Source organism: Alosa alosa, chromosome 19 (assembly GCF_017589495.1).
Source record: "Alosa alosa isolate M-15738 ecotype Scorff River chromosome 19, AALO_Geno_1.1, whole genome shotgun sequence".
Classification (NCBI taxonomy): Eukaryota; Metazoa; Chordata; class Actinopteri; order Clupeiformes; family Clupeidae; genus Alosa; species Alosa alosa.
This window is the reverse complement of record NC_063207.1, coordinates 28,960,940-28,986,182: the sequence shown is the minus strand read 5'-3', so window position 1 is coordinate 28,986,182 and position 25,243 is coordinate 28,960,940. Positions and strand designations below refer to the sequence as shown.

At 47.6% G+C, this 25,243-nt stretch overlaps 1 protein-coding gene across 4 annotated transcripts in view; it reads right to left on the bottom strand.

Annotated features, from left to right (window-relative positions):
- Positions 1-25,243, bottom strand: part of LOC125284028 (pleckstrin homology domain-containing family G member 3) — a 51,937-nt gene that overhangs the window by 3,050 nt on the left and 23,644 nt on the right. For 2 of the 4 annotated variants that reach the window (XM_048227715.1, XM_048227716.1), the window contains exons 3-18: positions 20,878-21,437; positions 16,799-16,893; positions 14,287-14,356; positions 14,074-14,120; positions 13,116-13,266; positions 12,507-12,638; positions 11,171-11,353; positions 10,719-10,811; positions 10,448-10,534; positions 10,288-10,321; positions 8,981-9,082; positions 8,427-8,459; positions 6,600-6,610; positions 5,261-5,689; positions 3,882-3,998; positions 355-1,828 (exon numbers count right to left, since the gene is read on the bottom strand). In XM_048227715.1, the coding sequence (XP_048083672.1) occupies positions 355-1,828; positions 3,882-3,998; positions 5,261-5,689; positions 6,600-6,610; positions 8,427-8,459; positions 8,981-9,082; positions 10,288-10,321; positions 10,448-10,534; positions 10,719-10,811; positions 11,171-11,353; positions 12,507-12,638; positions 13,116-13,266; positions 14,074-14,120; positions 14,287-14,356; positions 16,799-16,893; positions 20,878-21,437 (3,618 nt within the window). The remainder of the gene's footprint in view (positions 1-354; positions 1,829-3,881; positions 3,999-5,260; positions 5,690-6,599; positions 6,611-8,426; positions 8,460-8,980; positions 9,083-10,287; positions 10,322-10,447; positions 10,535-10,718; positions 10,812-11,170; positions 11,354-12,506; positions 12,639-13,115; positions 13,267-14,073; positions 14,121-14,286; positions 14,357-16,798; positions 16,894-20,877; positions 21,438-25,243) is intronic. The other 2 variants (XM_048227717.1, XM_048227718.1) reach the window with 2 other exon arrangements.

The window sequence follows — 25,243 nt, the reverse complement described above, 5'->3', positions numbered from 1 at the left end:
GAGCATAAACAAACTTGAGGGAGAAATATTTCATTGTGAATTTTTACTGGCCAGCTCTTTTTTTCGCCTTAATATTTGATTATGTATTCAATGTACTTCACCGACTGTTTTTCTTATTGTCATTTCATGCTCCGTCATGCAGTTTGTGCCCTAAACCTGCTGTCATTGTCAGGTTGCTCTTGAAAAATAACATTTGTAATGTCAAGAGCCCTGGTAAAAATAAAGGTAGCATAGATGATTGACAGGTGCATGATTTGCATATAAGGCTTTTACATTTGTTTTTATTGGGCCATATAGATAATACAATTTGTTTAGCTTTTGATTAATTAAAAACTGGGTCACTAATTCACCTACCCTTCTCTCTCACTGGACTCCTCTCCTCCTGGACAGAGGCCAGGTTCTTGGGGATCAGGTAGCTGTCCGTCTCTCTGGCCCTGGCTCTGAGCACAGGCCGGTTGTTCTTGATGCGCTGGCTGTACTGGCGGGCCAGCTGGAACACCTTGTTCTTCACCTTCTCCACATCCTGCAGGATCTGCTCCTCCTCGGCGCCCGAGCGCAGGGTGATGATTCTGGGCAGGGGCGCCCGCGGTGGCCGGCCTGTCTGGAGGTGCCTGTCTGAGCCCCTGGTCTCGGGGTCCAGCACTGGTGCCTCCTCTTTGGTGGGGGACAGAAACACAGGAGGGGAGGGGACAGAGGACGCGTCGGTCACCACCGTGCTGACGTCAGATTCCTCCTGGATCCGCAAAGCCTCGCCGTCCTCAGCACGCCTGCATTCCCGACTGGGGAAGCTCACGTGGTGAAGCATTGGGATGTCGTGTCCAGTCTGGTCATCCTCTGTCTCTGTATTGGCCTGTCGATCCTCCCGCACCCCATTCACCTCTGCCTCCATATCCTGCCACATTGGGATGATGTGAGAGGGCGAGTGGAAGTCTTCATCACTGACGCTGACCGCTCTCCGTTTGGAGCCTCTGTCCTCAGTAGCCAAGCACACTGCAGCTCTAGCGCTGGCCGAAGACTTCGGCGCCTCGTCCCTCTTGTCCAAACCGGGGAGACTGAATACGGACCAGGAAGTTGGACGCACGCTGGGGCTTCCCTTCCTGTTCGCCGCTGCCGCGGCGGTGGTGGCCTCGTCCGTGGGGCTGCCGTCGATCTGGCGGCTGAGGTGGCGGACCAGGCCTGCGGGGATGTAGGAGAGGCTCTCGCGCCGCTTGATGCAGAAGCCCACGTCCTGGTGCTCGGCGCACTCGTAGTAGTGCCGGATCTTGTGGATCAGCAGCTGGTCCCTCTTGGACAGTGTCGAGTCTTGACGCCACTGGGGTGTCCGGTCCTGCTCCACTGTCAGAGCCGGGGTCGGCAGATCAGAGGCCGCAGGCTTCTGGAGGGAGGTGGCCAGGGGTGGGGGGCAGCCGGTCAGGACCCCTGACTGTTGGGACGCGGTGAGTGGAAGGTCACCAGCCATCACCAGGCTGTTCCTCCGCGAGAGGCTGCCAGCGAAGCGTTCGATGATCACACTCGCCTGGTCCAGTACCGATGGAGGGAGGATGCTGCTGCTGGAGGCTTCTGTCTCCATGGCGACTGCCTCCTCCTCTTCCTCAGCCTCGGAGAATGTCCCGCTGTTGAAGCTACTCTTCTCTTCCTGGCCCATGGTGCTCATATCCAACCCGTCTTCATCAACAACCGACTCATCCCTCAAACACTCCTCCACTTCACCCTGACGTCCATAGCCGGGTGGTAGTTCGGGGCATTCCTCTATGTGGATGCGGGGAATGTTCTTCCGGTTCTCCACGGGGCTCTCATGCTGGTCAGTGCTGTCCTGAGCTGCTAAGATCTGTGGGGGATGAAGGGAGGAGAGCGTGTCACTTAAGGACATGGTCATAAGCTCATCAGCTTGATGCCACAAGGAAATTATGATAAAACCAAATCCATATTTATGATATTAGTTCTACTAAGTAGTTCTAGGGATCCATGTCATCCCTTTAATTTGATTTTTGATGTCAACGTTGGTGTTTGAATGACTGTCTGTGCTGTGTGTGTGTGTGTGTCCACTGTACTGGAGTGTGGAGGTCACATCAGGCTAAACAATCACATCATCACAGACAAACAGACACACAGTCTTCAAAGTATGCAGTTCACGAGCGCAACAACTCATCTGTTTGTTCACTAAGCCTTGCCCTCCAATCCCCAAAGTCCCTCTCTCTCTCTCTCTTCTTCTCTCTCTCTCTCTCTCTCTCTCTCTCCATCTGAGTGATTAGACCCCCCAGGCTTTTCATAGAGCCTGATTTAGTGGATGCAGCCATCTGTGCTTGGCACTGCCGTGCCTTCTTAGGGGGACTGGCCAAGGGACTGGTGGCAGGAGATAAGACAAGAGGAGAGGACACAGAGAGGACACGGAGAGGACACGGGGACGACGTCGACATCACGCCTGTTTGGGGACATCCCATTGTGAGTGCCACAGACACCCAACATCCATCACATCTCGTTTAGTCCTCTGAATCTCTTCTCTCTCTACGGCTCGCTCGCTCTCTCTGCCTCATGCTCACTGTCTCTCATTTGCACATAAACAGTCAATATACACACACACACACACACACACACACACACACTAAGAAAGCATCCGTCCCTAGCCAAGCGGAGAGGGAATGGCACTGACACATGCATTTATTTTGTGGCCACATGCTGAGCTGTGCAGATGATGATTAGCAGAAAAATGAGGCAGAGGAATTACTTGTGACAGACTCTTCCCTTCCTGTTGTGAAAAACAGCCCCTCTTCTCATGTGACTGCACAGAGGGGAGGGAGCGAGAAAGGGAGGGGGAGAGAGAGATAGAGAGATAGATAGATAGAGAGAGAGAGAGAGAGAGAGAGATACTGGAGAAGACAGGTAGAGGTACACTAGGTCCAAACCCTGGTATAGGCTGGGTTCTGCTCCTGCAGGATCACACCAGATCAAGGTGAGCTGGGTTCTGCTGAGGTGGTCTTCCTGTTAACAGGCTTTTTTATTTGCCATTATCAGCTTGTTTCCTCTAAGGGATTCAGATTTTAGATTCTATAAAATGCCTGTTTTAGTGTCCACTACTAGTGTCTCTGTGTCCTGCTAGATCCCTGCATGTCGTGTTTTTCCACTCCAGCACATCAACGTCAAACTCACTGTAATTCACAGTCATTTATATTCATAGTGCTTGTGATTAGCAATATTAGGTGAGTTTGAGCTGATTAGGAAATACACTGAACTGTGCAATCCGGAGTGGGGAGGTGGGAAAGGAGGAGGGACGTGGCATGTGTGGTGCAGGATTAAGTCTGAAGGCCGTTGCTGATGTGTGGAAGAAGAGCTCTGTCCTTTCTGTTAAATGCAATTCATGGTTTAATTTCTCCACTGTGAGGTAGAGCTGGGGAAAGCTCAGCGCACACAGAGAGAGAGAGAGAGAGAGAGAGAGAGAGAGAGAGAGAGAGAGAGAGAGAGAGAGAGAGGACAGAGGACAGAGAGTGGACAGAGAGAGAGGACAGAGAGAGGACCGAGGTGGAGTCCCTGTGCTTGTGTAGGGCAGACTGGAAATGAGACACGGACCAGGTGAAAAACAAGAAGTACTCTACATGCGTGCACACACACACACACACACACACACACACACACACACACAAACAAAAGCCTTCACATGTTTTCTTCATGATACTCAAATCTTGTGGTGTGAGACAACTTTATAGCTCAGTGATCATACAGACTGAAATGTACATACAGACTGAATGTCAGAGTGACACCTTGCTGGATTCTGAAAAGCCACAAGAACACACAGCTCTCTGAGACACACTAAACCCATTTGACCATCACAACTACACTGTTATCTAGCCGCCAGCAGAATCGTCCCCTCCGTCTCTCGTCCCTACCTGGTCATTGAGCGTCTCATCCACGGCTGGCTCAGAGGCCTCTTCCTCGGGGACAGTCTGGGTCCCCTCTCCCGGGACCGGCTGGTCTTCCTCCACAGCAGTGCAGCCCTCCCCATCCTGCAAGCCACAGCACAATGCATAAAGAGACAGAGACACAGCAGCACACAGAGGGGACACACACTCAAACAAGGGAGCCTCCGTAAGGGAAGAAAATCCATATCTGTCCCAGCTTCCCATTCAGATGTTTTATCTCTGTCTACCTTGCTTTTGCACCATGATGAATGGCTTTGTAAAGGGGCTTTGATGGAACAAAAGGTAAAAGGAGAACTTGTAAAAGTGCTGGCAATCGTGTAAAAAATAAGGCAAGGCTAGCCCATTGTTAATCTCGATTAGAATGAGTGACCTTTTGAAATCTCGGTATAATTAAAAATAAAAGGGGAACCTTTGGGGGTTGAATTTGATTTTACAATGACAGGGCACTCTGTATTACAATAGCCTGTAAAATCTGGCAGCCAAATTTCCTTTTGAAGCCAGAGCCTATCCCCTCTGTTTTCACTTCTTGAAGTGCAAATCCATTAGCTGAATAAAGCATTGTGTCTACAAATTTGCAGGGAATATAATTAATCAAATTACTGCTGAATTGGTGGGTTGATTAGCTGTGAATTGTTCTGCTGTGCCTAAAAGGAGGCGATGGTAGGCAACCCAACATAAGGTAATTTGGACATCCTGAAAGCCTCACTCTGTGAAGAGCTATTTAGCAATACTCTTATGACTTAAGCTGAAGCTTGTCAACCACATTAACATCAACCCTATCATTAATGACTTGAAAAGACCATGTGACAAACTCATCAAAACCACACACCACACAGAAAACACAACTCTTTTGACAGAAGACTCATGACACAGCCAGCGAATGTATAATACATTGTTCTGTACATTTACCCAGCCAAGCACTGAAGACAAAGGGGGAAAATGAGGAAGGAGAGTTGCAGTCATTCAGGCCAGGCACCAGTGATCAGGTTTAGTTGCCAGGCAATCAAGGGCGAGCATGCCATCACCCTTGACCATGGGAACATGCATGCAATCAATCAATCAGTACATTCCTCATGCGCTTTATCATTGGCTTATACGTTTATCATGCAACTCTGCAGTGAGAGTGTGAGTGCACCGGGTCTTTCCACATGCGCAGACTGTAGTACCGTTAGTGACCAACAATCAGGTGATGCGGAGGAATGAATATGATTGGTCAGCAAAACAGGTGAGTATTATGGGATGGCAGAAATGCGGGTGAGGTGGTTGGGGTCCAGGGTGTTGGGTAAAGTGGTGATGGGGGGTGGAGGGGCACAAAGAAGGTGGAAGTGGGTGGCTGAGAGCCTCACCGTTGTGAGCCGAGTGAAAAGCAAAGCCCGGGCCCTATAGTGCCAGCAGGAGATGGCGGCCAGCATTGAGCTGGCAAAGTCGGCTACCTGGTCGTCCACCATCAGAATCTCCTCCTCCTTCTCCTCGCTCCCTCTCTCCTCCTCCTCCTTCTTCTCCTTCTCCTCCATCTTCGGTGTCTCCCGCAGCTCCACCTCCACTTCTGGAACATTCTGTGTTAGCGAGTCCTCCGACCTTTCCTCCTCGGCCCTAAGCTTCTCCTCGGACTCTCTGCCCAAGTCCAGCACCTCGCGCCCGTCTTCTAGACAAGGCCTCGGCGGAGCCTGGGACTCGCTTAGACTGGAGGCCAGGGAGCTGAGGCTGGTAGCTGGCTGCAGTGAGCACCTGTCGCTTGCACTGTCCACCAGCAGGGTGCCCTCACTCTCTGCGTGCTGTGGCGTGAAGTCAAACATGTTAAAGGGTGACGGAGCTGTTAACAGGCGATGCAGAGTTGTATTTCAGCTGAGCCATTTTTTACAGAGCAAATGCATGAGGATTTGAGAGGATATGCATCATCCAACACAGAAGATTATGGCTATGGATGAACAAAATGCAAGCAGTCCATTCAAGCTTGCATGAGTAAATGTACTTATAAATTAGAGGAATATTCTTACAGGAAGCTAAAAGAATCTCATAGACACTAATTTTCCACTTGCTCCACCAAACTAAAAACCATGACAAGAATTGAATGAAACTTAAATTAGGACACCAGACATGCATTGAGGGGCTTGGTGGAGTTTGAGGTGAGTGGAGAATCAGCGTGAATTTGATTATTTTTTCCGGAATATTCCTTTTTGGCTCCTGCATAAGCCCAGCAGCCAGGCCTGTGAAACTCACTTAGCAACAGAAATAGATTTGCCCTCACACTATAAAAAGAGAGCACACACACACACACACACACACACACACATGCATCCGACACCACCCCCCCACACACACACACACACACACACACATTCACAAAGAAATGAGGAAAACTTTTGCTGAGTCAAACCTGTGAGAGGATTACTCGACAGGAGCGCATTTAGAGAGCAAAAGGGGAGGAAAAAAAGAAATGTGTTCTGATGAGATGAGAGCACTGAGTAGAGAGAGAGGGACTCAAAGTACATATTTCCCTTGGGGAAGAGTTTCAGAGACACAGAGAGAGAGAGAGAAGGAGATGGATAGAGAGAGAGTCAGAGAAAGAGAGAAAGGGAGAGAGACATAGTGAGAGAGAGAGAAAGAGAGACACAGTGAGAAGGAGAGGGATAGGGAGAGAAAGGGAGAGAGAAACAGAGAGAAGAGTGACCTCGACAAGCTTACCTTAAGAACAGCTGCATGGTGGAATCAGATAGCAGCATCGGGGAGAGGAGAGATGGGTGAGGAAAAAAATCAGAGTAGCCAAGGTTATTCACACAGCACAGCACAGCACAGCACAGCACAGCACAGCACAGCACAGCACAGCACAGCACAGCACAGTCAAATACGACTTCTGAATAGGGCATTTTTAGGACGTATCTGAGATTCAATACACAACAACAGATTGCTGGCGTGCGACGCATACAAACACTTTCAATGTCATGCTTGGAGCGCCTCTGAATACTTGGCTCAGACAGGAGTATGTAATTATGCTAACAGTCTGTTATTATGTTGTGTCTGTGTGTCTTTTATGGGTGTCTCCAACTATATCTCCCCAAGGGTCTGTTTAAATGGATAATAATGATACTCTGCTCATCAGCTGAAGGTAGATTATGGCTTCCCTTTGGCAGAGTAATTAAATCATTCATAAACAGGAAAAATCAGGACCGCTCCCACTAATTTACTCTGACATATCTGTTTCATCCTTTTGTAACAGAATACACACAATGAGATGAAAATGACATTAGTTTAATATTCTTAGTTCTTTGTTCACTATCTAGTGGGTCAAGTAGAGAGAGAGGTAGAGAGAGAGAGAGAGAGAGAGAGAGATGGATAGATAAAGGAAGGATGAGAGACTGAATTAGAAAAAGAGGTATTGAAAGAGAGGAAGAGAGAGAGAAATGCAAATAGATTGAGTGTAGAGATGTGTGTGTGTGTGTTTGTGTGTATGAGAGAGAGAGAGAGAGAGAGAGAGAGAGAGAGAGAGAGAGAGAGAGAGAGAGAGAGAGAGAGAGAAGAGGGGGTGGAGGCGGATACAAGAGAACAGAATGGATGATGTACAACTGCTTAGCCTTGCCTTTCATTACCACTAAATTAGATGGTATAATAGGAGGCAGCCATCGGATGCCAAAAAACAGATTTGACCACGGAAAGGAGCAGCAGGCTCCACAAAGGCTGTGGGGCCCGGGCCGGGTAATTAACATCATTAAGAGCGCAGAGGAGTGGGGAGGGGGCCCGGCCTTTGATCTGGCCACAGAGGGCTGGCGTATGGGGGCTGTCCAGTTTCCCCTGAAGCCTTTGAAGTCATAAAAACCACACCAAATGAAGTGGGCAAGAAGTCCACCTTTCTGACCAGGAGATTTCCCCCCCTGTGTATTGTCTGTCTTCGCTACCTCTATCTGGGCAATGGCAGGTCAAATTAGGGCCAAAAATGGAATCTATTGCATCTACAGACCATAATAATCTAGTACAGGTTCATCATAAATACAGAGTGCCACATATCCAGTTAGAGGTGCAGCCTATGATACCAGATTTAAAACTGAACTGTTTGTAGAAACCCCCATAAATAGCTCCTCATGGTCCGGGTGCTCAGGTGCTCATACACAGTACTGCGGGGCACACTATGAAGTGAGATGTGAGATTGAACTATAAACAACTGTAAACAAAATGGCAGGCGACAACTGACAATAGCCACAATTTCAGCCTTTGTTTGCCCACTTTCTACACACCTACCATTTATCATTTCACCTCTTGCTCTTCAAGCAGGACAAACACATAGTGGCTCGAGCCATGATGCTTATTGCACACTGAAAGGAGGAGTGCAATTTGATCGGCTGATGAACTCAAATATCAGCGACACATTGAAACCTTCACCGAATCTTGGTTTGCATCTTTCAGATTGTGGTAAAGTATATGTTGTGTTTTATGGAGTTCTGTAGAAAACATGACTAAAAAAAACAAGAAAAGACAAGAACAGGAAGAAATGAAGAGAGACAAACAGTGTTGCTGTACCTTTGGTGGACTTCTTGATCTGCTTGGCTGGCTCTGAGGTTAAAAAAGACAAAAGAGTCAAATGATTTGATGAAGTATTCTCAGACGCAACAGTGAGTAGATGAGATGAGCTCTAACAGGTCTGTCTGAGTCATTAAAGTAGAATCTCATTATCATCATTTCTCTCTCTTCTGCTGATCAGTCTGAGGGAAACAGAAGAGTCTTTTTTATTATTGTTTAAAGTCCTGTTTTTTGGAACTGTGGATTTTGTCATGTGTGACTGTGAGGAGGAAGAGAGGAGGAGGAATAGAAAGGAGGAGATTAATGAGGTGAGAAGAGGAGAAGGAGGAGTAGGAGAGGAGGAGAGAAGCAGAGAGGGATGGAGGTGTTAAAACAGGGAACGTGAGAAGAGAAACGAAGAGAAAAAGATGTGCAGAAGAAGAAAAGGTGAGTGAGGGGGTGATAGGAAGAATTACAGAGAGAAAGACAGTAGGAGAGGGAAAATGACAGAGAGAGAGAGAGAAAAGAGAGAGAGAGAGAGAGAGAAAGAGAAAGAGAGAGAGAGAGAGACTGACCTGATCTCCTCCGTTCTTGGCGGCCAAATCCGGTGAAGTCTTCGCCCTGAGAGGAGAGAGGCTTCTTCAGGCGCTCGGGGCTATAACGGTACCTCACAGGATCTGGGTGGGGTGGGGTGGGGGCATAAGGCATGGGTAAGGGTAGAGGGCATGAAGGAGACAGCAGTAGCTCAAGCATTCCCTTAAGCACAGCTCCACAGGGGATGTCTGGTGGGGATTTTGTACTGGCACTTTTTGGGCTCGCTGAGTCAGGTCAACCTAATTTCCTTTTCCCATTACACAGTAGCCTGATGAGCCAGACCCAGAGCAAGATGTAGGGTCTGGGAACTCATCATTCACAGTGCTCAATCCGAGGAGTGGGATGAATGATTGTCTTTCAAATCCCCTCTGCACGCAATAGAATAAAACTGATGAGTCCCATGCGTTTTCCCACCAGCGGAGCTAGTTGGCTAGTTGATCAAACTTTTGCCAACTTAAAAAAAAGCTTAACTCGTGTCGCGCTGTTCGCTAGAACCGTCGCAACTCTGCCATCCTTATGTTAAGCCCGCCCACCGACTCTATACACGATGTGATTGGCCTCATTAAAGTTTAATTTTTCCGGCTCGTAAGCCAACGGAGAGTTGCTAGACTACCCTGGCTGCAAATTACATTTGCTGCCGCTAAGGTGCGTCTAGATTTCTAGGCTAATTACACAGAGTATTCTTAGACCAAAAAAAAAAACACCATTTACAGTTAACACCGGTAAAGAGCCTGCAAAAAAGTCATCCTGTCAACCTCCTGTCTTAGCACAAAAAAAACACCCAAGATGCAAAGTACTCTCCAGACCAACGAGAAATCACTGGTCAGGACTCAGGCCAGCCTATTTCTCAGCTGTTGTGAGAAACTCTTCTCCTCTACTTCCAGGCTTTAGCTTTCTCCATGGACACTCTTAATGGAGCAGATACCTTCTCAGCAGTGCAAGAGGTGAGTCATGGCTTTCATTTAAATTGCTCCTGAGCCAGACGGGCAGCAGTGGAAACCCCACTGGTCACCTGGACTCATTTCTAGGAACTGAGGCTGGATGTTCCTGGAAGAGCTGTGCATTCTGCTGTCTCAGCATACAGATGATGTTGCTGTGCGTGTTGTGTTATCATTAGTACTTTTAAATAGTTGTTGTATTATGATGAATATGATTTTATGTTGTGTAAACACATCTTTTGCATTGTAGAAATAATATTTCATAACAAAGATTGATAACATTTACAGACCATGCCATCATCTTCTAATGGTACTGCATCATAATAAATGTGAAAATGTCTAGTACTTACAAATAGAGTCCATATCCAGAATGGCCTCTCTCGCCTACACAAACAACAAAGCAAACAAAGAAACACAGAGCAAATAAATAAAAGTACATTTTGTGAAACACATCAGCCGTAAACCCAGGCTGGATGGAGCAACAGGAAGTCTCTGGCCTGCGCTGCCCACCTTCTGTGGGATGACCACCTGATGGTTCTCCAGAATGAGCCTCTTAATATGATGAGCCCACAGTTTCTTCTCCTCCAGCGTCTTGGCCTGAGAGAAAGGGCCGACACAAACAAACACGGTTAACGACCAATTGCGAGGCTCAAAGCAGATTAGACAAGAGGGCATGGGCGGTGTGTGTGTGTGTGTATGTATGTGTGTGTGTGTGTGTGTGTGTGTCACAGGGGCCAACCCGGGACGTGAGCAGCGGGCACAAGGCCAGGGTCAGACTCACTTGGACTGTATGCGGCTGCTTGGGGTGTTTGTAGTGGGTGACGCTGAAGCGCAGACAGTCCTTGGCACTTTCAATCAGCATCAGCGTGGAGCACTGAAATGTATGGACAGGCCAAGGCTCCAGTTAGACACTCACATCACATTGTCTTTCAGCTGTGACATACTACAGATTCAAAGTTACATAGTGTTTAATGCATATCATTCCAAATACCCAAATACATTCCATATGTATTTATTTAATAGAGTTGGGTTTTTATAATGGATTGTCTCTTTGAAGGCTCTGATATTACTATAAATCTCAAATTTTTAATTTCTAAAATTTCTATTCCTAATGCAACAATTACTTTTTGCAATCTGCATAGTGTTGACAAATGCCTCAATTAAAGTTGATCTGAATCTAAACTGAAGTTGTGTGATTGAGCAGAACTATTTAGACATGGCTGAAGTCCCTACCGAGATGTGGTTCTTGTAGATGTAGTGCTCTCCCCTTTTCTTGGTGATGAGGAGGATCTTGTCGAAGAGGAAGAGGGTTCTGGTGTTCTTGGCACGATGCACGTGGAAGGTTCCCTCCAGAACAAGCTCCCCGTAGGTGGTGAGGTCCGGTCCCTTCCAGTTGATCAGCAGCGACTGAATCTCCTGCACAGAGCAACACCATACAATACACTTCTGATCAATTTATTGACATCTCTAGTGAATAATCATTAAATACCATTTCAACATCAACAAAACAAATAAACCCATTCCAAAAGCACTTATGTCTATCAAGCCAAACAGCATCACAGTCACGGCAAATCTAACCATCAGTAGAGACTTTGAATCTTTGATGCCGCTAGTAGGAGGGGCTAATCATTATGATGACCCAGCGACGGGGTGGATTCAGCGCTGCAGTTCAATACAGAGAGCCCAGAGGACGCAGCAGGCTCTCATAGCTCCTCCGGCTGCTCCAGCTTAGGCTGAGATGGGGAGAGGTGCAAGGTAAGGAGGACTCAGCAGATTTTTACTAGTAATCGATTCCCTACAAGCACTTCCAGAAGAGAAGAAGAGGGGAAAAAGAGAAAAAAGAAAATCTACGCACTCTGAAATGGAGCTTTGTTTTGTGTTGCTTCTGCCATGTCTGACTTTGGCGAGGGCTCCATGTTGAGCATAGTTATTGACTGTTTAGGTTTTTTTTGGGCGGAGCTGGCTTTTGTGGAGGGCTAAGCACTTGAGTGTGTGACTGGGGAGGGTGGAACCCATCAGGCCTCTCATCCCAGTTCCAAAGAAGGCACAGCCCAGTGAACTCATAACTGTTATGTCCTCATTCTTAAACATTTTCAGCATTTGTCTTTAACTTCTTTAGAGTATAAAGTATTAAGAATATGTATAGTTAATTTCTGTTGCTGCTTACCTTGTATGTATGCATGTATCTATCTATAAATCTATCTATAAAAAGAAGCTTGAGACTTTTATCAAGTTATAAGTAAGCCCCTGGGCATTTTAGTCACTGGACTAAAAAACAAGCATTAAATCGAGCTTTCAAAAGAGACCACATATCTAACATTTCAGCATTATCTATCCAACCTATCCAGCATTTATTTGCAGCACTATTTCATAAATCTCACAGACACGAGAAATCTTCAACTAGAAGACACAAGGGCTTTCAGACAAAGAGCAGCTCTGTCAACTGGAATCAGTGTGTTCCTGTGTCCTTCAGAGGCTTCAGTCTCTTCTCCCTGACAGCTTCCCACAGGGACTACATCCGATTGGTGGCATTTAATTGGGTCCACCAATGAGAGAGCCTGGCACTGACCTGCAGCCTGACGGCGTGTTCGTGCTTCCTCTTCATGTCGTTGATGTACCAGGCCACACCAGTCATGGTGTCGATGGCCTCCTCCACCACCTCGTAGCCCTCCTCCTCACAGCCAAAGTGCTTGGCGATCTCCTGAGAAACAGAGACATAGCAACAAGGGATTATGAGATGGACCGAATTCAAATAAACATGGTAGTGTGGGGACTGGGGACTGGTAGTAGGTTTAGGAACAAATGTTTGATTTACAGAGTTAATGATTGCTTAATGTTGAAGGAATCAAATTAAAACATAACAGATGTTTATGTATTTATTGAGAATAACCCAATTAGATTAGTAGAATCCAACATTAGTAGATGTTGCTTTAATGTAGATATGATAGAAGTGGCTATAACAGAGCTCAGACAAAACATTTGCTTGACCAAGAAGAAAACTACATTCTGTCCTTGGGTTGCTCAGAGACACTGGAGCTCTGTGTTTCATGAAAAATATATAAACACATGGGAGGCTACCAGAAACTTTTAAAAACTTTTTTTTAATGATTTCCAAATGGGTTGTGGTGCACAGCAGAGCACCCAGGCCTGCGGTCAGGCTGTCCGGCTGGTCAGGTACCTGGAGCAGGAGGTGGTACTTGAGGATCCTCTGGACGGGCTTGAGGAGGTAGGAGCCTAAAGGCAGGGAGAGCTTGAGGGAGGCCTGCCGCTCCCGGAAGAACTTGGCTAGGTTCTTATTCCTCATGCACTCTGTCAGAGCAGCCACAGAACTGAGAGAGGGAGAGAGAGAGAGGAGAAATGAAGGGTAGAAGAAGGGAGTGAGAGAGACAAAGGGAGCAAGTGAGAGGAGGAGATAGTGAGAGAGGAGGAAAGTAAGTGAAAGAAAGAAGGAAGTGAAAGAGAGAAGAAGGAAGGAGGATAATAGAAAAGAAAAGAATGATCACAGGGCTACAGACTGAGCATGCTGAACTTGCACTGTGTTGTTAAACAGACTGGTCCTCAGTCCTCCCTACAGAGAGCCAATCCTCTGTGACCCGGAGGCCTGCACCGAGCGCGGGGCTCCATGAGCCATTTTACCACGGCCACCAACGGTGCTACGCCCATGGAATTTTAATTCCCTTCATGAATATTTCATTCATAAACGTCGGTACCATTCTGAAGCCGATATAGCAGCAGCGTTCCAATATATGACTTTTATTGTGTCAAGTTGATATTGACTACCTGAGAAGTCCCAGGGGAATATTGAGCATGCCAGTGACAAAGCTGTAGGAAGGAATAAAGGCTACGGCACAACACAGCTGTCAGCTCCAGCTAACGGAGATTGCTCCCAGGATGTGTGTGTGTGTGTGTGTGTGTGTGTGTGTGTGTGTGTGTGTGTGTGTGTGTGTGTGTATGTATGTAAGGGCAGGGGTCTACAGTATGTTGGATTGGCAGCTGTCTCCAACAAGCCCAAAGCCATGAGCTCTGAGATCCACCCACCCCACTTTTCTCCATCACCTGACAAGACAGCTCAGTGGTAAAGTCATTGTCAAGAAATATCTCTCTCTCTCCCTCTCTCTCTCTCTCCTTTCACTTACTTGGGGTAGTTTGTGCAGTATTGGGTGTAGATGGCAAAATATTCACTCTGAAATGACAGGGGGAGAGGAAATTGAGTTGGTCTGGAGCAGTAACTGAGAAGAATATATATAAGATATATGCATATAGACACACACACTCACTCTCTCTCTCTCACACACACATTTTTATGACATATACTTGCATTGTGTACTAAAAGGCTCAACTCAACTCACTTTGTCAACAAAGCATCTGGCTATGGCCACTGGGTCATTGTCACACATGTACAAGGCTTGCAACAGTTCCCTGGAAGAAAATGTAACATTCACATCAGATTTTGAGGGTTGCGTTGCATTATTTCAGATGAATACATCACTGTGTTAAATTCATAAAACAGTAAGAGCAGACAGTACTGGTTGTCAGCAATGTAAGCACTGGTCTACACAAAATTATAATGGCTGATAGTTTACTTTTCATTTTGGACACCTGGCTGTTTTGTAATAGTTTACTGAACCAATACACAGGCCATGGAGTAGAGACACCACAATGGAAAAGGTCCCCAGCACACACTAAACGATGCAAAACAACGGCTTAGAAATGCACACAGTGTTTGTTACACAAAGACCGCATGCATCTGAAGTGAAACACACAGGGTCAAGCACCAGCAAACACACTCAAGGTCTTCAAACGCTTACATGACTGTACTTACACAGCATCCTCTCTCTCCTTGGACAGACTGGACAATAAGTAATCATTGACAAGCCATGTAAATATGGGACAACACATCAAAAAGGAGCTAAATGTGTGAGTGTGTGTGTGTGTGTGTGTGTGTGTGTGTGTGTGTGTGTGTGTGTGGGTGAGAGTGTGTGTGAGAGAGAGAGAAAGAGAGAGTGTGTGTGTGTGTCTGTGTGTGTATATTTATGCTTGTTTGCCAGGGATCAATGTTTAACAACAAACTCCATCTTTTCACACTAGTTTAAACATTCACAAATAAACCCACACAGACCAGCATCTCATGGCCAATCACATGAGGCCTGGTGGAGCTGAGAAACCAGCCCCGCCCACCCCCCAGCTGGGCTCCTGGGCCTGTTTGGCCAGCTCCACTGGAGCGGAACCTCGCCTATACGTCACAAGCTTTAAATACCAGCCACGCTGCCGGCTCAAGAGCCTCATGCATATTCCTTTTTCTCTTTCATTCTCTCTCTCTCTCTCTCTCCCGCTCTGTCTTTTCTCTGTGAGCGACAGCCGTGAGAGCTGTGCTCAGGGTACATGGCTGGCTATAAAGGTTACACTGTCCCTGGCCAGAGATCCCCAAGACTCGCCCGCTGCTTTCAGGAAGCTCCGCGTGGTCGATAATGCATGCAACGTCTCTGGACGTGTTTATGATTCACATTTCATTTCCCATGCTCCTTCCCTCTGTGAAAACCTCAGGGAGAGAGAGAGAGAGAGAGAGAGAGAGAGAGAGAGAGAGAGAGAGAGAGAAAGAAAGAGAGAGAGAGAAAGAGGGAGAGAGAGAGAGAGAGAGAGAGAGAAAGAGAGAGAGAGAGAGAGCCTGCTGCATGCCACACACGCGCGCCTTCCCTGCTCTCAGACGGGCGATGGCGATGGCGTGCTGAGATTAGGGCTGTGCTCACATCAGTGGCTCTGGCTTCCCCTGAGCCCTTCACGCTAATTGGCACCAGTCACTCAGAATGCTAAACAACAGCAAAGAAGCCGAGCCACCGCGCACCACACCACGCTGCGCAACTCCCCCGGTTCCTCACGTTCGCTCATTATCGTCAGCGTTTATGTTTAACCAAAACTGTGTCCCAAAGCAGCTTGGAAGGCCACTTCTCGGAATACAACAGGCTATGGACCTTGGGTGATGTCTGTTTAACTGTCCAGTTTCTACTGTCCGTCAGTGTTTAGACAGTAGGATAGGATGAGCTGGGAAACCTCTCCTAGGGGGTTGTGGCCATGTGTCAGCTGTGATGTGCAAATTATGTCTTGAGTGGTGATACAATCCCTTGCTTTAAATGGATGGATGGCTGTACGTCATAGAGATGCACTCGATGTCTTCTTTTATTCCTCCAGGTGTTTTAAGGGCAACATGCATCATCACTTTCATTCCATTAGAATATCCTGCTGGGTGCTGGTGCTGGTGCTGGTGGTGACGTCAGTGCGGATGGCACAGGGTTAACAACAGCCACTGGACACATAACGTACCCTGTAGCATGACCTCTACATAAGGGCAGAGTTTGGTGGCCAGCTCATGTCTTGCCTCCATGAACAATAATGAAGTGTCTAGGTCAAACTGCTATACTATCTCTTTCTCCACTTATTATTTTCTCTCTCTCTCTCTCTCTCTCTCTCTCTCTCTCTCTCTCTCTCTCTCTCTCTCTCTCTCTCTCTCTCTCTCTCTCTCTCTCTCTCTCTCCCTCTCTCTCCTTCTCAAACCTAGAGCTGCCAGATTGCTTTTAAATCCACTTCATAAAGGGCATTTGCATATTTAGCAAAGCCTTGTTGAATGTCAGATTACTCTGTGTTGCATTCGATGACACAAATGCTCTTTTGGGAAATAAACTGTGGCTTAGCCTGAAGTCTAACTTTATTCATTTAACCAAGCTGCACAATGACTACAAACATACTCTGAACCTAGACAGTCATTACAGATTTGACAGTTTTGTTAGTAAGATTATTTACATCAACACACACGATTCACTTGGCGGAAGGAATTTGTATTAAATTGGCTGTGTGTTTGTTACTTACCCATTGAACTCATAGATGTCCTCTATATTTCCAAACAGGGCAGAGACCTGCTCTGGACCCAGAGTGCCTGTGTCTATGATGTGGGCCAAGTAATCCTGCCATGAAACATGACAAAATAAATATTATTAAAATATATGCATAATATTGAATAATGTGTTACTGTGTTTGATATGCTAGCTACTGCATACATGTTTAATGTGATAAATAAAATAAATATTCTTGTTCAACCCATCTACACCCACAATTTTCCAGCATGGGCAATTCTTCACCAGCAGAGGGCAGTAACAGGCAAAAGACATGACAGATGTACTTAGAAAAAAGTCACGAGGACCTTCTGAAACCTCACATCTTCCCTTTTGAACGCACACCTTGACTGAACAGGCTGGGATGGAACCCAAAGTGGACTGTGCATTACCCACAGCCCATCTCCTGACCCTGCAGTGCGCAGCTCTGTCTCCTTGCCTGTAGCAGGCTTTTAAACAACAACCAGCAGTGACCAAAATGATGACCCAATATAACCCCTGTAGAGAGCTGGGTCATTTGAAGTGGATGCTTGGGCCACACACACACAGACAGACACACACACACTAGGCACACTTGCTAGCTTGACTGTGTCTGTTTGCTCTTTTTGAGACTCTATTACCCTCTAACACACACACACATTATAAAGTCATAAACTAATAGAGGCTCACTTCTTTATTTACCATTTTCCCTTGCTCATAGACACGCGCGCACACACACACACACACACACACACACACACATTAGTCTAGCATTCCAGCATTCCAGTAGGTCTAGCATTCCAGCATTAGCGCTCATTGCTTGCCACCACCCTATGGATTAAATACTTCACCTAGCAGGGCATTACAGGGCAACTGCAACTGACTACCAGCACCTTCATGGGCCAGACAGCAGCCGGTGAGAAATACCAGAGGAGGGAGGTCACGGCGGTTTCCATAATGCCCACACACATCGTTTGGACTTCACCAAGAAGGTATTTGGCCAGCCCACGGCCTCTGGCCCCTTACACCAAGGCCAAACATCATGGAAAATAAAACACATTTATTCGGAAAAAAGGGAATGAGAACGAGTTGTCTGTGAGCGAGTTCAGAGCGATCAGAGAGGCGGGGGGCGGGGTCTCTCTCGCGCACTTTCTTGCCTCGGTGAGATGGTGAAAGTTGGGCTCTGCCATATTAGGCTACGGTCTCTCCAAACTCTGTGGCTACCATCCAGCTATGTGTGTGTGTGTGTGTGTTTTGTGTGTGTGTATTTTGTGTGTGTGTGTGTGTGTGTGTGTGTGTTGTGTGTGTGTGTGTATTTTGTGTGTGTTGTGTGTGTGTGTATTTTGTGTGTGTGTGTGTGTGTGTGTGTTGTGTGTGTGTGTATTTTGAGTGTGTTGTGTGTGTGTGTGTGTGTGTGTGTGTGTGTGTGTGTGTGTGTGTGTGAGAATGTCTGGCCCCTGTGGAGCTCCTCTCCACCACTCTGTCGGTGGTGTGTTTGTGGTTCAGAGTCACTGCTGGGCCTTGAGTGGTACACTGGCCTCCAGAGACTCACAGCTGTTTCAGCACACACACACACACACACACACACACACACACACACACACACACACACACATGTGCACACACGTGCAGACAAGCAAAGCACACATGAAACACACATGCATAAACATATATGCACACAAAACATAAACATACATACCCCAAAACAGACAGAAACACCCTGATACAAATAAAAACACTCACTGGACACACACATTGATCAACATGCGATACACAGATGTGCAACTACCTATCTGCGCGGATAAACACAGCCGCTGCCACCTTTGAACACACCGATGGTGTCTAACACAAGCAAGACAAGCCATCCATGAGGTACAGCACACTGCTGTCACAAGGCAGGGGGAGCCCCTAGTATGGCCACTCAAAAGTGAAGCCACAGGAAGGAACTAAACAAAATGGTTGATTTTGGGTGCTGGATTGGCAGATTTTCTCCATACTCTGTTCTGGCTCCAAAAAGCACTCACTGCACAGAGAGACTCTGGCAAAATGGCTTCCTTCCTTTCTTTCCAGAACATAAAGCAAGTGTATGACACCATGCAATCCATTGTTGTTTTACAGTCATGGTCACTGCACATCCCTGATTCAGCTGTATGGACAGCTAGCATACACACATTAATCTGTCCAGATGCAGACGCATTCCTAGGCAGGGAGGGCAGCCCTTACAACGTTACAAAGAATCCAGAGGCGTCTCCAGCCAAACTGTGTGTGGGGCTTCAAATTACAGGTATGGCTACACCACCACAGCCGAGGGAAAAGAAACCGAGAGCCTGGCTCCCATTCAGGGAGTCGCAGGAAAACCCCAGCGCTCAGAACTCTGTGGGCTCTTCCCAGCTTCAGCAGCAGCAGTTGTTGTGGGCTCTGTTCAGAGAGTCACAGATGAGGGTGGAGTGGGGGTGCTGGGCTGGAGAGGGAGTTGCTGTATGAAGAAGATTTATATCAGAGGCCCCCAGAATCCAAGCGTGACTCTAAAAGGTGCAATGTTGCTCTTGTGGGGGTTTAGATGGAGGGGTTCTGTATCATTGGGGTGTTGGGGGCAGGGGGCACAACTGCAGAGCTGGTGGAAAAGTGGGGCCAGGCTGGACAGGAAGTCTGAGAGAGAGGGCGGTACCACTGGCCAGGCCACAGCTGGGGCCGTGGGCTTCAATACCCCTCAGAGCATCACACGACCCCTCAACACAGCAGACGTGGAAACCCAGGACTGGGTTTGTTCAAAACGCTCAACTAGAATCATTACTAAGAGAGGAAAGGAACGTTCCAAATGATCTCATCATGTTCTTCTGATTGATGATCACAGAAACATATTGTGAAATGTAGTCATTTCCTCACCCAGGCACCCTAATAGGACATGCCTGCTCATGCCATCTTAGAGTAGATTTATCTGTAAGCTAGTCTAGCAATGAACGTAGCATTGGAACATCAATATAAATCAGCAAATTAGATTTCCAATAATGCGTGCAAGTTTGTGTTCTTTGTCTCCATTAACTACACACCATTATCCAATATGTGTGAGCTCTGAGTATTGCAGAAGTTGAGAACAGGAATACAGAAGTTGACAAGTTGAGAACAGAAAAAGGCATAAGTAGATCCCAGCCTTTGGTGTATATATGTTTAGAAACTCTGATGCATTCTTTTTCCACTTCAACATGCTGCACGCTAAACAGCCTTCAGACAAGAAATGGGGGCAATTTACACTGCTCTGGGGGCTTCTGGGAAGATTGTAAAACCATGAGGCCGACTACAACAGGAAACAGCCCCAAACTCCTAAGCGCCTCACGTGGAGTGGACCGCCTCCTATTCCATACTGCCATTCGTCTTTCATCTGAGCAGAACACAGACTGGGACGAGCCATGATTGTGTTGCTTTGCTAACGCTCCCTTCTATGCCCCGTGGCGACGACTGTGCATTTTTCTAAGGATTGAGAGCCCATTGGGCCCAAATTGTCTAGTAATGTCAGTAATAAAAAAAAATCTCTCTCAACCTGTTTCTGCATGGTTGCAGCTTGTTCCCCCCCCCCCCCTCGCAATTTTATTTTCGGGGGAAAATAAATGGATTCTGTAAATGCGTTTCATGCAGATGATGAAAACGCACCCAGACACTTGCGACGGCTGACGCTGCTGAAAAATGCTATTATGCCGTTCCAGTGGCTCAGCCGCGGCGGCTGTTTCATTTGGGAGCAGAGCTCTGCCACAGGGCCATGGGGCCGCGGTGAACGCAACACAGCCCGCCTCTGGCACCAGCCAGCCTGCGCTATTTGTTTTTGGCCTTTACACTGCAATAGAGAGCCATTCAATTCACCACAGCTGTTAAATGATCTAGCAAGTGTTGGAGCAGCGGGTGAGGAAAGACTCTTTACAGGCAGCGTGTATGAGAAGCCTGATGTTATTCAAGGACAGCCTGGGCTATCTTTATTACAGTACTAATAATCTAATAGTCTTTCATTGCAGTTTGTATTCCTCAGCTGTTCCTCAATATACTGATACTAGGAGTGATTATCAAGTGATCATGTGACCTTCTCACCTCCACTATGCTGCAGAGGTCCCGCACATACATCTGTTCCGTCTCAATGATCTCCATGACCACGCGGTCCAGGTAGGTGAGCTGGGGGTTGGGCGCCATGGCGACAGTGGCGAATGGCGAGTGCCCGGGCGAGTCGGGCAGGGAGAGCTTCCTGGGTGCAGGTCCGTCTGCGGGGGGCGACAGGTGGACGTGGTCAGTGTCCTGCCGGAGCTCCTGCCAGCCTGTGTTCTCAGGGGGCAGTCCTGGCAGTGAGGGCTGCCTGGGGTGAGCCTCTGAGGGTGGGCTGAGGTGAAGGTCAATGTCCTGCTCCCCCTCCTCTTCCTCCGAGGGCGCGTGCGAGGGCGTGGTGGACAGGGGGGGCAGGGGGGTCGTGGCAGCACTGCAGCCGACGCTCGGGCCCTCGTCGCGGGACGAGCCGGACGAGAGGGTGGACACCAGGCTCACAGGACGCTCGTCTTCCGAGTGCTCAGAGCAGGGGAGGCCACAGCAGTCACCCGGGGCGCCAGAGGACAAGGGGTCATGGCTCCCTACGGACGAGCCCGTGGACAAGCGAGGAGACTCTAGGAGAGAGGGAGGAGAGAGAAGGGAGAGGACATTAGTGAACAAATATATCAAAAGGGAGTGAGAGAGGCTGTGGGTATGTGCTGTGCGTGTTATGTGTGGGAGATTTGTTTACAGTTGTTCACCTAAGCAGTCTCAATTAATCAAGTGTGTTTGGACTTTGGTTCAATTATTCAAGTGTTTTTAACTGTTTAGTCGGAGTTGCAAATCCAAATGAATAAGGAATGTGTCTGCAAAAGAGCGAGCATATGTTTGTGTCAGTGTGAGTGCACGGTATGAAGCTCTTAGAGAAAGCATTGACTAATCAAGAAACTGAGAGGAATGGGTAAGCGCGGGGAATTCCATGGAGATGAATGACATCTCCAAAACGTGTTTCAAATTCCCTCCCATGGTTCTGCAGACCTAAAAAACAACAAGCATGCATTTTCCCAGCTCCTCTTCCTCATACAGACATTCCTGGGCTCCTAACCCAGTTTCCACACACAAGATCAAAGGTCCATACTTATTAACCCGCCGCTCAACGAGGTGCTGAGAAAGTCAAACACTCCACCCGTCACACTGGGGCCAGCGATAGGACTCCCCCTCTACATGTGCCTTCCTTGCATTCAAAATACACAGAACAATGTTCCTGCTGTAGTGTGCCAACTTCAAGATTTTACAGGAAGCACACTGGGCAGACGAGATGTAGCTTTTCACTGACCTCTCGTGCCTTGTGGGAAGGAAAAAATATTAACTTTTTGTGGCTCCAGTCCAATCATTGCTTCATTCCTATAGAACTCTCAAGCATTAAGCAGTAATGGGGTGGGATCGGGTGGGGGGGGGGCGCATTCATTGAAAATGATTACTGACGTGTCCTAATTACTGAGGTTCACATTCTTCAGAAAGTCTGACAACTTCCTCTAAGCGCCTGGACTCGTGGAGGCCAAGGCTGGGAATAGTGGGACAAGGAAATGGTGGTGGTGGTCATGGTGGTGGGGGAGGGGGGGGGGTACAGTATCTGGGACAAGGAAGAGGCTTGGGGGGCATTCGGGCGTTGTTGTGTTTGTGTGTCATCCTTAAACTAGCATGAGCTACTGGAACACGCATGGGAAGTGGAGCAGTGGTGAAAAAGATGACGAGCACCCGCTCATGGAAATTTTTTTTTTTTTCCTCTTTTGACAGGATGGCCTCACTGGCTGGGATTGTCTACACAGTCTGTCGCTGGAGAAGAAGCTTCCCATCGTTTGTGTGCCCCAAGATGAACGAGACGGAGAGGGAAGAAGGGGAGGAGATAAGAAGAGATAGGAGGACCGGCTCACGCTCTGGTTTAGATCAGATCAGATCAACATTCACCACTAAAGACTCCCACCACGGCTCACTGAGTTCACAATGAACACGCAGTGACAGGCCACACAACAATACCACTAAAGGCCAAGACTAGGAATGCGAGTCTTATTTTTAGCAATTAGTGTTTACATACTTCTCATACTGTACTAAGGTAGGGTACCAAACATCACAGGCAGGTAATTTTCTTGGAATCTGACAGGTAAGGCAGACAACAAATGTCAAAGAAAAAGTGTCAAAGAAATTAGTAGCTAGCCTGTTTAGTTATGTAAATTGCCATGTTGCACAGATAGTACTGTAGGCTACAAGCAACAAGGGTTGGACTGGGACTGTGCAATGTGTTTCAGAGGTAGGTCTACCAATGACAGTAGGATAAAGTAGCCTAGGATAAAATCGTAAAATAAACTCTTCATCAGTTCAGACTTAGACTATCTTAATAAGCTAGGCATGTAGCACACAAAGCTCACAATGCAACTCTATGGGAGTTGTCATGACCCCTTGTTTATTTCTGTAGACAAACAAAGGCGTCGGTCGAGATTCCTGATATTTGCTCTGAGTTGACTCTCTGCTAAGTGCTACATTCGGCTGTGTGGTGGCGAGGTGGTGAGTTTGAGGGGCGGCTGACGTCATATCGCTGCCGTGAGGCGGCCCAAGCCTGTCATTTCAGGAGCGACCGTCACAGACGCAGAGCAGCAGCAGAGTTGGAGGCAGGCACAAGCTGCGGGAAACTGAGAGACGTTCAAAAAAGCATGCCAGTGCAGGACCTCGGAACGTGCCACTGCACGATCACCGCACGACAACCCGCCCTGTGGCACACTGGCACAGCTCTGCCCGTTTTTCCGTGAGTCAAGTTTGAGTGTTTGTTCCTGGGAACATCCACACGGGCACAGTCAGCGAGAGCCACTCACTCCTCCAAGTGACGTCTGCCAGAGAGCACGGCCTCTCACGGTTAGTCAGCGGCTGCCCTGCCTGTTTTCACACGTTAGGAGACAATATGAGGAGTCTGTTAGGGGAATGTGCTACACACACATGTACACATAACAACCAAATTCTGACCCTTTTCTGGTGGTGTTTGCCCCCTGGACAGTTCTCTCACGGTCACTCATTAACCCCGCTGGTTACAGAGTTGAACCAGTGACCAGTTTCTATACCCCCAAACATGATTCTGTTTTTCTCTTCATCACTTCTAGAGTGACGCCATCAGCCAGAATCTCTTGTGTGTACTGACTCACTTCACAAATAAACCCAATTCTGATGCCAATCCATGTGTGCTCACCGAAACACAACTCTAAACTCTCTCAGCAGGAGTCACTTGGGGATACAATGTGTGGCTTTTGTGGTCAAAAAATAAGAAAGCACATTTGCCTTTCAAGCATACTGTATAAATGCTAAAACATAGTTTACAGAGTGGAGCCTGGTTTATACACAGCAATCCTAGTTAAATTAAGCACTACACTGCATTGTGCTCTGTCCAGTCACCTATGGCGTGTGTCGAATACCAGTGTGAGGTGAAAAGCCATCTGTCTTACCACTGAGGTGCTGAGGGCGCACTTGTTCCTCTCTCTGCACACACACGTACACACACACACACGCGCACACACACACACACACACACACACACACACACACACACACACTCCTCCCTGTGGTCACATACTCCTTGCTGCGGTAACAGCCCGGGCAGAGTGGCCAACAGATGACCCACACAACAGGAAGCACTCATTTCAATTTCACGCCCCTGTGAAGGGGCCTCGGCAATTGCGGCAGTATTATCACATTAGTCTGCCATCAAACTGCCTGTGTAAAAACACCAGCCTTGGGAGAGAAGAGAGGGGCAGCCAGGCAATTGTGAGCAGGCAGTGCTTTCCAAAACAACACACTACGACCTGCACACACAGTAGACTTCACAATCAGTCTCAGAGGCCAATTTTATGAACTCCATTGACATTGTATCAGCTGCCAAACGTGGCACGACGCCTGCCAAAACGAGGACTGATGAGCCTGCACTGCTCCGCTCTGACACCTGGGCTTCAGGTAATCAGTCAGACAATAAAAGGTTATTATGCAAACCCAATGGAGAAAAGCACACGAATGAATGAGTCACTGTCCCAAGTCTGGAACAGTGTGAAGTGTCACGGCGAAGCAATTACAGGGTCTCATCATCATTTTAGGATCGTCATCATCCTCACTGAAGTAGATGTTCCAAGAGGGAACAATAGCCAACCCTCACACCTGAAAGCCCCACAGCTACAAGCTTCCCTGGAGGTTAAGGGTACTGTTAGAACCTGCACCATTGTTTGGCAGGAGAGACCCACCAGAAGCCCTTGATAACTGTTGCTTTGATTCCCCACTTGTGTGAGATAAGATTCAAAGAGGGCTGAAGAGGCCTGGGACGTGCACACATGTCATTTTAATGAGCGTCCATGATCTCTCCTCCAGCTGGCAGAGTGGTGAGCCTATGGAATGAAAACTACTTGGTGAA